Here is a 16,194-nt window from a genome sequence, read left to right as displayed (position 1 = left end):
TCAATCTGTTGGAGATTTTCTTACTGCAGAATTTTCTGTTTGTGCCTTCTCTTTTGCCAGAACTGATTTTTATTTGAAGTATCTAAAGGAAACCCAAAGATCACCATCTAAAATTACTTTTTATGATTTTAATAATCCTATCTCAACTGGCCCAAATAGAATGTACTTTTTAGACAAGAATTACAACTTCACTTCTGTGTTTTACAATGCAAGCTACACCAACAGTTTTTTACCTGGTGGGGGGAGTGCTTTGCTCCTTTCTGGCCAATCCTACTCTGTATTCTCAGGATACTCCATGTTCACTAGCCTTTCGAATGATTTTTCTGTTGCCTTTTGGCTTAAGATGAATGTATTAGGTTCTCGCCAAACCATTGTGTTCAACGATGATGATACAACATGGGAATTATTTGTTGACACTGACAACATTTTGAAACTAAAATTATATGACGACTCAGTAATTGTCTCACAATATAGTGTCAGCACTTATCCTTTCTATTTGGCCCTTGTGAAAAGCTCGTCTCAAGGGTTGAAGCTTGTTGCTAATACAACAGACGTGTATATTAATTCTACTTTTACCTCAAAGTTTAACAAAAGACAAAACCAAACACAGAGTTCTACTATTGGTATGAGTATCAGAGGTGACAGTTACCTTAATGGACTTGTAGACAATGTTGCTATTGCCTTTTTTGACTATCAGGATTATCACCTCAAAAAAGGTTTTTATAGTGCTGTGGGTTGCCATGGAGATAAAAACCCAACAGTTTGCAACAATAGAGGCATTTGCATCGGTGAAAGCTTGTGTGAATGTAAAGATGGTTACTCTGGAGATAAATGCGAAAATACAACATGTTTCGGAATAGGTAGCAACACTTCTGAAGTTTGTAGTGGTCACGGACAATGTGATGGTCTTAATAACTGTACTTGTGATTTTGGATACAGTGGGTCCAATTGCGCAATCAAAGACACTATTTTTGAATCCATAATCGCAACATACGGAGAATCGTTCAGCTTGCGTAATATATTCGACAACAAATATATGTTAGGTGCTGAGGTTCGAGGATTGGATGCAATGTACAATTTGAAAGACTATCAATCGGCTAGTGATAATAAGGGCTGCTTGAGGGCAACACTGGCAAGTGGTAACACTAACTCACCATATATCATTCTCTACAATAATTTCCAAGTTACTGTTAGGGTGTTATTTTTCACCTTAGATGGAAACCAAACTTTGCTAGACTTGAATAACATTGCCGGTTGGAAACTTTCTACTAATGGAAATGATTTAATATTTGAAACTAAGCAAGGATCACTCAAATCAAAAACTATTATATTAGGCCTTTCTCTCATTTTACCAAATCATTTATACGAATTTCAAATTACCAAATCATCAGAACGAGGTTTAACTATTTCTATTGATAGTAATGTCATTTTTAATGACACTACCATTACTGAGGATCTTGTTACCAACACTAAGGGTGAAAGTTATGTTGGCGACTTGGCATTGGAAGGCTATATTGAACTTCTTTGGTTTTCCTATAATATGACTGAAGAAATATCTTCTCTTTGGTATTGTAATGGTATTAGATATGATAGTCCAATTGTTTGTTCAGGAAAAGGATTATGTTTAGGTAGAGATTTATGTGAGTGTGTTTATAGTGAAGGTAATAATTGCCAAGTTCCTTTTTGCCACAACGTCTCGGCAACTAACGTTTCTGTTTGTTCAGGCCATGGTGATTGTCATAGTACCGATGAATGCAAATGTGACCTTTCTTTCACAGGATTGGAGTGTCAAATCAATAATGCAATTTTATATGTTCACAATGAAAATGGAACTGCTGTGGATAGTGTAGATCCTCAAGCGTTTTTTATCCATAACAACCTAAGTGTGATAAACGAAACTGGAGCTTATAATCCAATTGAGTTTCCAAATGGCTTTGTAAAACCTGATACTGTTGTAGATCAAACAGTTCAAGAATGTTTATCCTCTGTCGCTCCCAGTGCAGCTTGTAAACAGCTAATTCTTGATGCTCACATAACAGCAAATACAACTTATAATATCACAGTATGTGAAGAAGGCTATTATCAAGACCCTAATGTTACCTATAGATGCAAGCCAATGTGTTTTGGAGTTAAACAGGAAGATCATAATGTTTGTAGTGGGCATGGAAGTTGTAAATATAAGAATTTTTGTTTATGTTATTCTGGCTTCCATGGTCACAACTGTCAAATTGATTCAAACTATACAAATGCTGCCTATGAAGAGCTGTCCACCTGTGGACAAGAAACCTATTCTATGGGTTTTGCAATTTCCTCACAAACAAACACTTCTCTTCATCAACTTGCAGCAAATGATAAATCAATGTTAGATTCAAATGTTCCTTGTGCTTTAACAAGAAGGACAGTGAATGACTTTGCAATATCTTTCAAGATTTACCTTACCAGTATAGACAATACTGTTAAACATATTATTTCAATCAACAATCTTGCTAACTGGTTCCTTTACTTACAAGGAACTAAACTATATATAAATGGAACCCAGACAAATTTGGTGCAAGAGCAAACGCTGTTGACACCGATGATTGAAACTTTAGACAAATGGTACAAGATTTTGGTTGTTAAATCAAGCTCTTTAGGTACCAGAGTGTACTTGGATGGAAAGTCTACTCCAGATTATATATTTGAACACTATGATGATTACATTTCTGTGAACGAATCTCAAAACACCTACAGTTCTGTTGGTTTTTCTCCTTCTCATGGTTACATAGACGAGCTCATGATTTTTGGAGTTTACGGAATGCAAGAGTCTGAAATTACCAATATTGCTGCAATTGGAGGTGCTTTCAAGTGTAACGGAATTCACATGAATTCGACAAAAGTATGTAACGGAAATGGTGTTTGTAACGGCTTTGATGTTTGTATATGTAACTCTAACTATTCAGGACTTTCTTGTTCTCTTCCAATGTGTTTCAATATAGTTAGCAATGATGCCGGTGTATGTTCAGGACATGGTGTTTGTATAAAGCCAAACATCTGTGAGTGTAATGTTGGGTTTGTAGGGTCTAAATGCCAAACTGAACTAATTAAGTCAACATGTACAGATCCAGAGGGTAATTGTGCTTCCAACAATGCCACTAATTACATTGCAAGTAAGGGCTTGAATTTTACCTCCAGCTCACCTGATTGCAAAAATAGTCAAGACATTTATGCTTGTGGGCAAACAATGTTGGTTGGATCTCCTGTTTTTAGCAATGTCAGTATTTGTAGAGAAGGATATTATGGATCAAATTGTTCCTTACCAATTTGTTTTGGTGTTAAATCAGAAGATCCACTTGTTTGCAATGGAAATGGTAATTGTACTAAGCCTGATTTTTGCAAATGTTTTGAATCCTCCATAAGCGGACAAAACTGTGGTAATAATGCTACCTTTTTACAAGAATTATACACTATTCAACAACTTTTGAAGGCCAACGATACCAACTATTCTTTCAGACTTAAACTTAGTTCGGACTTTATGTTCACTACTGCTGACAAGAAATATTTGCAAGAACTGGGCGGTAATATGACTATCCAAATCAATAACCTTGTTTTGAATAATAATTCAATTTCTTTCCGTAATGGTACTGAGGTCATAATGCACACAAAGACAAACATTACCCCTTTATATCTATTTACTAATGACTACTATATATCTTTCAAATTGATAATTGAAGAATTTACTGATTACAATCCTATCATGAACATTACTAGTGGGGCTTCATTTAGCATATATCTAATTGGAACCACATTGGTTTTTGAAGGCCATACAATTGAACTTTCCCCGTTCATTATTTCTGTTCATGGAGAAGTTGAAGTTGAAAATCAGATATATTCAATATTAATAACCAAATCAACTAGCACAGGTACTCAAGTATTTGTTAATGGGGTATTGAGGTATTCTACTCCATTTAGCTATGACTTTGTTGTTACTTTACCCCAACAAAATGCTGATAGTTTTATTGGATTTGACATTAAGGAAGGCCATAAAATAAGTTTAAATGGCTATATTGATGATATTCAAATCGGCAGCAACCTCGGATTATCCTCGGTTGAAGTAGCTAATTTACTCAGAGAGAATAAGGGACACTTCTGTGCAGGAATTTACTTGACATCCCCTCAAGTTTGTAATTCTAATGGTAAATGCTATGGTAATAACGTTTGTGAATGCAACAGAAACTTCACAGGATCAAATTGTGATATTCCAGTCTGCTTTGGTATTTCCGCTGACTGTTCTCAGGTTTGCTCTGGAAATGGACACTGTGAGAAACCAGGTTTTTGTGCTTGCAAGGTTGGATATGCTGGTGAACAATGCCAAACAGATCTAAGTGCAACAACTTGCACAGACGTAAATGGTGATTGTTTTGCAAATGACCCAACAAAGTATTTTAGAACTCGAAAATATATTAACGAATACGATTGTTCCAATCCACAAACTGATACAGAAATTTATCTTTGTGGTGGTAAATCTGTTGCGTTACCTTTATTGCCCGGTAACCCTTGCCCACGAGGATATTATGGATCAAATTGTTCTTTACCAATTTGTTTTGGTGTTAAATCAGAAGATCCACTTGTTTGCAATGGAAATGGTAATTGTACAAAACCTGATTATTGTCGTTGTTATAACTCAACGTTCTCTAGAAGAGATTGTGGTGTTGATAACGAATACATTAAAGAGTTGATTAAAATCCAGTACAACATGAGAACAGAATATCCTGACTATAGTTTTAGATTAAAAGTTAGCCCAACATTTGTAAAAAATACCACTTATCCAAGCTCTGGCAGTCAAAAGTTTAGTACTCGAAGAAAATTGCTCGCTGTTGATACAGACACTGCTGTGCTAGAGGAATTGGGTGGATCTTTAAAGATTACCGTTGTTGACATTGTTGTCTCTAATGGTACAATTTCTTTCGAAAACGGAAGTGGTTTAATCATCAGTACATACAATACTATTTCTCCCTTATACACGTACACCAATGATTTTTACATTTCCTTCAAGATTGTGGTTACTGAATTCAAAGACTACAATCCAATAATGAATATTACTAGTGGGGCCTGCTTCAGTATTTACTTGATGGGCACAACTTTAGCCATTGAAGGCTTGACTGTAGAATTCCCCTATCCAATAGTACAGCTAGTTCCTAATGGTATTGAATTCACTAACATTGAATATTCTGTTTTGATTATGAAATCATTTGAAGACGGAACTCAAGTTTATATTAATGGACATGAGGAGTACAATAGTGTTTTCAGTTACAGCTTTTTGACCTCACTTTCTAACAAAACTGCCAATAGTTATGTTGGTATTGATTTTAAAGATGGTAACAAAATCACATTTTCTGGCACTATTGATGATATCCAAATGTCCAAAATAGGTAGTAATAATTACTCACAAATATTAGCAATTGTGAACGACCAACTTGCTTACTCTTGTAATGGTATTTACTTGACATCACCAAAAGCATGTAATAGCAATGGAAAATGTTATGGTAATGATTTGTGTGAATGTAATGGGATTTATATTGGTAAATATTGCGACATACCAGTTTGTTTTACTGTCCCGGCAACTTTACCTAACGTTTGTTCAGGAAATGGTTATTGTGAGAAACCAAATCAATGTTCTTGCAAAGTTGGTTTTATTGGTACACAATGTCAAACAGACCTTTCTATGACAACATGTATGGATCCTGAAGGTAACTGTACAACTATTAATACACCTCTTGATCTTGAAATTGATTGTACAAACCCAACAGGTGATAATTTGTATCTTTGCTCCAAGAAGAATGCAACAGGTCTCTTAAATGTAACCACTTGCAGAGAAGGATATTATGGATCAAATTGTTCTTTACCAATTTGTTTTGGTGTTAAATCAGAAGATCCACTTGTTTGCAGTGGAAATGGTAATTGTATCAAGCCTGATTTTTGTAAATGTTTTAATTCAACATTTACAAGATTAGATTGTGGTGTAAATATTGAATTACTACAAAATATTACTAATTTACAAAATGAATTGAAACAAAACCTTACTAGTTTTAGACTTGTTATTGATCCTCTTTATATAAGTGAACCAGACATTGATGGTAATATGTATATTGAAGAGCTTGGAAGTGAAATGAAGGTACTTGTAAAGAATTTGGTAATTGATCAAGATAACATAATTTCATTCAAAGATGGAACTCAAATAATATTGAATACCAACAATGTCATTTCAATTCTTTACTTATTTACCAACAACTTTTACGTTTCATTCTCAATTTCACCAACAGAGTTTAAATCATACAATCCTATCATGAACATACAAAGTGGTGCCTCTTTCAATATTTATTTGACAGGAACGACATTGGTTATTAAGGCCAGTATTTTAGATTCTCCTCTTCCTTATATAATCTCTGTACCAAATGAAATTGAGTTAATAGGTCAGGTTTATGATGTATTCATAATGAAATCAAAATCAATGGGGACACAAGTATACATCAACAACAAACGTTGTTATAATAGTGTTTTCAGTTATGATTATATTGATACATTGAATCAAAATAGAGACAGCTACATTGGTTTTGATATTTTGGATGATGGATCCACTATTGGATTTTCAGGAACTTTAGATTTGATTGAAATTGCACTCAATGATAATCTTCCACCTATTGAAGATCCGCAATATCCTCCAAAGAATGACAAATCTTTCACCTGTGCAAATATATCTATGACCTCACCAAAAGTTTGTAGTGGTAATGGTAAATGTGTTGGTTATGATAATTGTATCTGTAATGTCACTTACATTGGTTCAATCTGCAATATTCCAGTTTGTTTTAATATTCCTGCCACTTTTTCTAAGGTTTGTTCAGGAAATGGTTATTGTGAGAAACCAAATCAATGTTCTTGCAAAGTTGGTTTTATTGGCACACAGTGTCAAACAAATGTTAGTATGGCGACATGTACCAATCCTGAAGGTAAATGTAATAATACAAAGATTAATGGAACTCTTGATCTTGAAATTGATTGTACAAACCCAACAGGTGATAATTTGTATCTTTGCTCCAAGAAGAATGCAACAGGTCTCTTAAATGTAACCACTTGCAGAGAAGGATATTATGGATCAAATTGTTCTTTACCAATTTGTTTTGGTGTTAAATCAGAAGATCCACTTGTTTGCAGTGGAAATGGTAATTGTACCAAGCCTGATTTTTGTAAATGTTTTAGAAATTCTATTACGGGACAAAATTGCCAAAATGATGCAAATTATCCAGAAAACGAGGTGATGAGAATTACGGAAATACCGAATTTGACACTCAACAATTTTACCTATTATAATTTTACATATGAGAATACCACAAGTGGTAATTACACATATACTAATTTAACGATCAGTAACTTTACAAATAGTAACTTTACAAGTGATAATATTACAATTGGTAATTACACATATACTAATTCAACAAGCAGTAACTTTACAAACACTAACCTTACGAGTGATAATATTACAATTGGTAACTTTACAAATAGTAACTTTACAAGTGATAACATTACAATTGGTAATTTCACATATACTAATTTAACAATCCGTAACCTTACGAGTGATAACATTACAATTAGTAACTTTACAATTAGTAACTTTACAAGCAATAATATTACAATTGGTAATTTCACATATAATAACTATACAAATAGTAGGGGCAATTTCACATTTGACAATGTTACAAGTAGTAACTTTACAAACAACAACTTAACCGCAAATAACCTTACAAAAACTAATCTTCCTGACAGTAGCAATAATACAATTCCGTACATCAGGTTTATGCTTCACAAAGCTTATTTAGACGAAACTGGTAATTTAGTTGAACTTAGAAATTCAACAACTGTTCAAATTTCAGGCTTGTCCGTGGATAGTGCCAGCTATATTGTTCCCAAACTTGCAAAAATGGACATCCCAACCTCAAAACTGTTTGTCCCATTCATCAACGATTTCGTTATTTACATAGATCTGACAATTGACAGTTTCGAAGCAATTAGTCCTATACTTTTCGTTTCTGATGTTGCAGCTTTTAACATTTACTTGCTTGACCGTGTGTTGTTTATTGAAGGTAATACCAAAGAGTTGATAAAACCTGAAGTAATATCAATTCCATATGTAATAGAGGTAGAACATGTGCCCTACTCTATATTAATCACCAAATCGTCCATAAGTGGTACATCTGTTGTTGTAAATAATAAGGAAGTTTTCACCTCTGTATTCAGTAGAGACTATAAGAATACAATGGCAGGTAAAGATATGGGTGCAAGAATAGGCTATAACTTTGTGGATGGAAAGGAATCACATTTTATGGGTCAAATACGTAAGATAGTTGTTGCTTCAACACCACAATCACCAACTGACATACTTGATAGAGCATTTACTTGTGATGGTACATTTTTACTTGAACCATCAGTTTGTAATGGCCATGGTAAATGTTATGGTTTGGATGTTTGTTCCTGTAATTCTAATTATACTGGCTCTAAATGCTCTACTCCAGTTTGTTTTGGTATTGCTTCGGATGATAAGAGAGTTTGTTCTGGTAAAGGACTTTGTGAGGCACCTGATACATGTGCCTGTAATCCTGGATTTATTGGAGCAAACTGTTCTATTGATGTTACAAACACTCTATGTAAAGGAAATCCTAATTGTACTCTAGATGATCCAAGTAACTACTTGAATAAGACTAACAATGGAACGATAGAGGTTGGTATTGATTGTAACAATACAAAAACTACCGCTGAAGCCATGTTTTGTGGATTATCGACAAACCCAACTGCAAAGCCAAGTGTGGTCAATACCACTGTTAACACTTGTAAAGTTGGTTATTATGGAACTAACTGCAAGTACCCAATATGTTTCAAAGTTCAATCACAAGATAAGAATGTTTGCTCTGGAAAGGGAACTTGTACTAAACCAGACTTTTGTAAATGTAAAGTAGGGTATTCCGGCAATAACTGTCAAGTTGACAACTCTTACATTGAAAAAATTAAGACTACCCAAACAACCACATTGGAAGAAAATCCATACTATCGTTTGGTTTATACACCACACTCCAAGTTCATCTCTTACAATACCTCATTGGTGGTAAATTCGAATTTGACACACTCTTTCGATATTAATGCCCCTATGTACGGAATATTGCTTGATTTAGCTTATCATGTTAACCTAATGGTGGAGAATCCTTCTTTTGATAACAATGGTTATTTACAATTTGGTAAATCATCTGTCATCTTCGATATTTTGGAAGATCCGTCTCCTTTGACCTTGTTTTCTGATGACTTTAGTTTGTCTTTTGATATTAGACTTCAATCTTTGGGAGGAATCCAACCAATCATAAGTCTCAAAGATGGAGGCTACTGGAAAGTCTTTTTGGATGGGTCTTCTCTTGTTATCCAAGGAATTAGTGAAACATCTCTATCGCCAATTACCTTAACCGTAGAGGATGCCATTCCATACACTGGTTTACTGTACCATGTAAATGTTGTTAAAAGTTACGTGACAACTGTTCTGGTAAACGGTAATCCTCTTGGACTCTTTGGAGGTGTTCCAGAATTCCTAGCCTTAAATCCTTCTTTGACAAGTGAAAGCTTTGTGGGTTATGACTTGGTGAATGACTTGCCTATTTATTTGAACGGAACTTTAGAATCTCTCATCCTTATCAGAATAGATCCAATCAACTATTCTGGGGTGGATACTAGTTTGTTTACATGTTTTGGAATTTCCCAACTTGAAAGTTCTGTGTGCAGCCATAATGGAGTTTGCTTTGGTGGAAATGTATGTGTCTGTAATGGTAATTACACTGGTGAAGAGTGCCAAACTCCGTTGTGTTTTGGTGTTTCAGCTGAAGATGAAAAAACAGTTTGCTCAGGTAAAGGATATTGTTCTGCTCCAGATAAATGTGAATGCAAAACTCCTTACGTTGGATCCAATTGTCAAGTAGATTCAAGTAAGACCACATGCAATACTACTGATGGTGTCTGTACAACTGATAATGCATCAGATTTCTTTTCAAGCACAAATTCAACACCAACCCTGTCCTGTGCACCATTCTGTAATTTACTTTCAACATTACCAAAATTGTCTATTTCCTCTGTTTCGCTAAGAGATGGAGACAGAATTGTTTTTGCTCTTGCTGACCAACCAATAGGGTACCCAAAAGCAATCCTTGAGGACAAAGTAGTAATTGACCGAGACAGTCTCTTCCAAATGATAATCAACAATGCAACCATAACAAACAACAAGGGTGCTATATTTAACGGAGAAAATAGCTACTTTACACCTTATTTAAACTCTCCTTTCAATATCAAAACTGAATTTTCATTTACAATAGTACTTTCATTTGATAATACATCTACCCAAGCCCAGCCAATAGTCTCATCAAATTTCTTCTTGGAAAAGACTCCACTCAATTCGATTAGATATATTGGCTATTTGAACAGTAACAAATCTGAAATTGAAACAGTGGAAACAGACAATAATGTTGTACCTTCTGACAACTCTGTTGTGGTTGTAACGCTTGTAAAGTCAAAGCAGAGAGGTGTTACCATTTATATCAATGGTTTACCATCTGTAAGATTGTCATCAACTACAAGTCTAGTAGCGGTAACAGAAACTTATTTCGGTTTTAACAATGTTAATTCTACTTCCTTGAATGGTTTCTTCAAGTTCATTGCTCTTGTTGCAGGAGGCTTTTCAGATAAACAGGCCATTCAAGATTTTGCTGACTACACTACCTGTTACGGTATTTCTACATTGTCTTCCGACGTTTGTTCTGGACATGGTGTTTGTGTATATACAGACAATTGTGAATGTAAGAAGGGATATGTTGCTGATGATTGCAGCTTGGTTGCCACAAGTCAAGTGTATGATTTCAATAACTTGACTACACAAGGTTATTCGACATTCATAAGAGGACATCTCGTTCAAGAAACAGACAGTCTAAAATCCAAGTATTGCAACGAAGAATTGGAGTGCGAAAATTGTATTACTACAAATGGGTTAAACTCAAATAGAAGTGGTATTTACTTTGATGGATCATCATCAAAGATTGACATTGCCCATGATTCAAACATGGTTTTCTTCCACAACGATTTCACCGTTACTTTGTGGCTGAAGAAAGAAAAGAAGGATGGAAATTCTTCCCAAACAGTTATTTACATGGGATCTCCAAGCTACTGGCAGCTAGTTGCAACTGAATCCATTGATGGATTTACACTGTCTCTAACTGATCAATACACAACTAGATCGGTTAGCAACTTATTGAAATATAATAGATACTACTTTGTTTCTGTCACTAAAGATTCTACCAGTAACGGACTTTCAGTTTGTTTTAACAATGAGTTCTCTACTTGCTTTGTGGACACTGATACAACCTACTCTTGGAGACGTACTATTGATATTCATATAATGTCAGCGATTGGCTATAATCCAAGTACAAGGGAATCATACTTTATGGGAAGCATATCCAACCTGAGGTTTGATGCTGCTGTACTTAGCTCTTTGACTATCAATAGCACCATCTCTATTGAGAATAGTCCTCAAAGTTTACAAAGCCGTTATGACCAAGAAGGTCCTGTTTGTTTTGGAATTCCATTTTCTTCCGATAATAACGTGCAATGTTCGTTTAAAAAGAAAGATGAAGGAGGTAAATGCATTGAGTACAACAAATGTGACTGCTTTAGCGATTATTATGGAGAGTATTGCCAAGACTTTACTTGTAATAATATAATGAACACCAACAGTACATTCGTTTGTAATGGTCACGGTACTTGTCATAATAAGAATAACTGCACTTGCGAAGACTTGTGGACAGATCTTTACTGTTCTAAGCCTAAATGCCATAATGAAACCTACGACGTTGCTTGTAGTAAACATGGTGAGTGCACTAATAATCACACTTGTCTTTGCAAGACTGGATACACTGGTGAAAAATGTGAATATCATTTTTGTAATAACATTCTAAATACCGATCTGATAAAAGTTTGCAGTGCCCATGGAAAATGTGACTCCCTTGATAATTGCATTTGTAACCCTACAAACGCTACAGACCCTAACCTTAAGAAAGATTGGATTGGTACTTGGTGCGAAATTCCAAGATGCTTTGGTGCGTATGCTAACGACACAGCAAAAGTTTGTTCCAATCATGGTGCTTGCATTGATGTTGACACATGTGTTTGTACCAGTCCTTATTTTGGTGATGACTGTAAATTATCAGCAAAGGAACCTATGTACAAGACAATAATTTTCAACTCGTCAATATATGTCGAAGGAAAATATGTGTTTGGAAATGGTTCTGACAATGATATCGTTGCAGTGGCTTACGACAACACTACTGATGGGTACGGCACTGAAGTGACTACCTCCTCAAATATCTCCCTTTCAATAAGACAGGCTGATGTGCTTGGTAAGCTTGGAGTTTATCAACCATTCGATAGATGGTTTTCTAACAATTTTACCGTTTCTCTTACATTCAAAATGAATGGTTCTCCTTCAAAAACTCATACACTATTCAATTTTGCTTGTGGTGCCGATTGGAAATTAGTTTACAAAAATAACACTTTGATATTAAGTTTCAATTTGTCAGATGGTCTAGAATCCCATATCAACATACCACATACCTTTGAAAATAATATTCACACCGTTGCTGTCTCTAAGAGCACAAACCATGGTACTAGCCTGTTTGTTGATGGTACTAGAAAACTAGTAAACTCAACTTTGCTAGATGATTGGAGGATAAGAAATACTGTGTTCAACAAGGGAAAACAAAACACAATTGGTTCGGAACCAGGTGTTTCTGATGCCAAATTGGATGGCTCCTTGTATAGTTTAGAATTCTCATTGGGTGAAGCATTGCCTGATATTTTCCTTGTTCTTTGTAATGGTAAAAGAGGTAATGACACAACGGTCTGTAGTGGCTTTGGAGTTTGTGAATTTGAAAGCACTTGTTCTTGCGATAATGAACACGATGGTTCTGACTGTGAGTTCCATAAGTGCTTTAATATTTCATCCAACAGTTCCAGTACTTGCCATAGTCATGGTCATTGTGTTGCTGTTAACGTTTGTAATTGCACTTCACAATACAGTGGTCCTGAATGTCAATATCCTGTCTGCCACGGAATTCCATCAGACAAGCAAACAGTTTGTTCTTCAAGCGGATTGTGTTCTGAACCAGATGTTTGTGTTTGCAATGACGGTTATTATGGTTCTAACTGCGAAGTTCCAATTTGTTATGGTTTGTTATCCAACCAATCTGGTGTTTGTAGCAACAATGGTGAATGTATTTCTCATGACACCTGTAGCTGCAATTCCACATTCACTGGAAGTGTGTGTTCTATTCCTATGTGTTTTGGTCTCAATTCTTCAGACATACGAGTTTGCAGCTCTAAGGGTGTTTGTGTTGCTCCTGATACCTGCATTTGTAACAACAATACCGATGGTGTCGATTGTTCAATTATAACTTGTGGTGGATTACGTTTGACTCACCCAGATGTTTGTGGAAGAATTGGTGAATGTATTGCACCAGATGTTTGTGAATACTACCATTGCTTTGGTGTGGAAAGTAATGAAACAGATGTTTGTAGCTCCAGAGGAAAATGTATTGGCAATAATACTTGTGAATGTGAAACAAACTACTTTGGAAATAATTGTCAAAACTGGACTTGTATTGTCAACAATATTACTGATTGTTCCAATCGCGGTTCCTGTGATTATGCAAATCACTGTGTTTGTGAAGAAGGACATGTCGGTAATGCTTGTGAAGTTTCCATTTGTTTCAACATTCTTTCAAATGATTCAAATGTTTGTTCTGGACATGGTTTATGTGTGGATAAGGATACTTGTGTTTGCGATCCTATTTATGATGGAGAAAGCTGCTCCCTTCCTATTTGCTTTGGCTTTGATTCCACCCAAACAGAAGTTTGCAGTGGAAGAGGTATTTGTGGTTCACCTAATAATTGTACATGCGAGGTTGGGTACTTTGCTCCAGACTGTTCCCTTACCAATTGTTATGGTGTGGTATCTAATACAAGTACTGTTTGTGGAAGAATTGGAAAATGTATTGCACCAGATGTTTGTGAATACTACCATTGCTTTGGTGTGGAAAGTAATGAAACAGATGTTTGTAGCTCCAGAGGAAAATGTATTGGCAATAATACTTGTGAATGTGAAACAAACTACTTTGGAAATAATTGTCAAAACTGGACTTGTATTGTCAACAATATTACTGATTGTTCCAATCGCGGTTCCTGTGATTATGCAAACCATTGCACTTGTTCAAATGGATACATTGGTTCAGCTTGTGAAGTTTCAAATTGTTTCGACATTCTTTCAAATGATTCAACTGTTTGTTATGGGCATGGTATTTGTAACGATACAGATTTATGCTTATGCATTTCAACTTATGTTGGAAAAGATTGTTCCATTCCAATTTGTTATGGTTTTAATGCTTCAGACTCTCAAAATGTTTGTACTGGTCGTGGTATTTGTTCTTTGCCAGATACCTGTCAATGCAGTGAAGGTTTTACAGGTCCAAAATGTGAATTTACTATTTGTTATAACATTCCAGCTAATGAAACCAATGTTTGTAATGGACACGGAAATTGTACCTATCCAGACAATTGTAAATGCAATGGTTATATCGGAACCAATTGTTCTACACCGGTTTGTTATGGACTACCAGCCACTGATCCAAACGTATGTGCCAAGAAGGGTACTTGTAACGATTTTGATACATGTAATTGGTATACTTGTTATGGTTTATCTGTCAATAATAGCCAAGTTTGCAGTGGCAGGGGTGCTTGTATTTCTAACAATAATTGCAAATGCTCTGAAGGTTATACTGGAGAAGAATGTCAGTATGTTATTTGTTACGAAAAGTATGGTAAGGACGCTTGTAATAGAGGATATTGTGCTGCTCCAAACAATTGCACTTGTGACTATGGATTCGAGGGTATTGAATGTAACATTACTTCATACTTTGATTGTGCCAATAGAAATAATTGCTCGGCTCACGGTACTTGTATCTCACAAGATGTTTGTGTTTGCAGGCCTGATTATAGAGGAGAAAATTGTTCCATTCCTGTTTGCTTTAACAAGACTTTGGCTGATGCTTGTAGCACTCATGGTGTATGTGTTTTCCCTAATGTTTGCTCTTGTGAGCAAGAATTTACCGGCAAGAATTGTGAATATTTTGACAGCAGTAAGTCTTGCTCCAATATTACAGTCAATTCTGTTTCAGTTACTTCCAAATCGGTTGACATTATTGTAATGGATGTAGCATGCAGTAATTTGGTGGTCATATCTTCCCAAAAACTTTCCGAGTTGGGTTTACCTTCATCTCCTATCAAATCTACTACTCCAACAATATTTGATGGGACTTATTACTTTACAGTAATTAATTATGATGATTTCTCAGTTTTAATTTATACACAAATGGATATTGTTGACTCAATTTCAAACTGGAAATACCTTTCAAGCCTTACTGAAGCAGACCAAATTGATAAGATCTTTATTATGGACTCTGTTTTGTATGGTATTACCATTAACACAAATAATTTTACAGTTACTACTATTGAATTCTATGAATCCTTATCTGCTAGAGATATCTCAGGAAACAGTATTATCAAGACAACCCTATACGACAACAAACGATTGTACAATCATACATTCAACAGAGAAACAGTTAAGGATTTGAATATTGTTGTTGATAATACTACTTCAATTGTCTTTACAGCTAGTAATAGATATACCTTAACACCAACCCTTATTTTCTTCGATGCTAGAGTTAGAATCATATCAACTGTTGAATTCCCAAACAAGGACGCAGTTTCTAACGCTAGAGCGCTAATCTCTGCTACTGAAGCCTCAGGTATCAAGATATTGATTGCCACCATTACTGATCAAGGAACAAAGATCTTTATTGCAAATGTTACTCAACAAGATTCCAAAACCAATCTATGGACAGATTCTATGAAGTTTGAACAAATTGCTAATTACCCATCAAGTATTTCTCAATTTTCCGAATACTCTGACAAGATCAGTATTGTTAAAGTTGACGATATTATTTACCTTGTGAATACAGTTAAGAATACATTCATCAAGTTGAATGTAATCAAGAAGACTGCATCAAACATTGGATTTACCAAAAGAAA

The 16,194-nt window shown here is 35.2% G+C and overlaps 1 protein-coding gene across 1 annotated transcript in view; it reads left to right on the top strand.

The window, feature by feature from the left end:
* Positions 1–343: 343 nt before the first annotated feature.
* The window catches only part of NAEGRDRAFT_58267 (uncharacterized protein), a gene marked incomplete at both ends in the record, with an annotated part of 18,221 nt that continues 2,370 nt past the window's right edge, over positions 344–16,194 (top strand). The window contains one exon of the mRNA XM_002676200.1: positions 344–15,911. Within this exon, the coding sequence (XP_002676246.1) occupies positions 344–15,911 (15,568 nt within the window). The remainder of the gene's footprint in view (positions 15,912–16,194) is intronic.

Source organism: Naegleria gruberi (assembly GCF_000004985.1).
Source record: "Naegleria gruberi genomic scaffold NAEGRscaffold_29, whole genome shotgun sequence".
Taxonomy (NCBI): Eukaryota; Heterolobosea; class Eutetramitea; order Acrasida; family Naegleriidae; genus Naegleria; species Naegleria gruberi.
The sequence above is the reverse complement of the archived record's forward strand: the minus strand, read 5'-3'. Positions and strand labels throughout refer to the sequence as shown.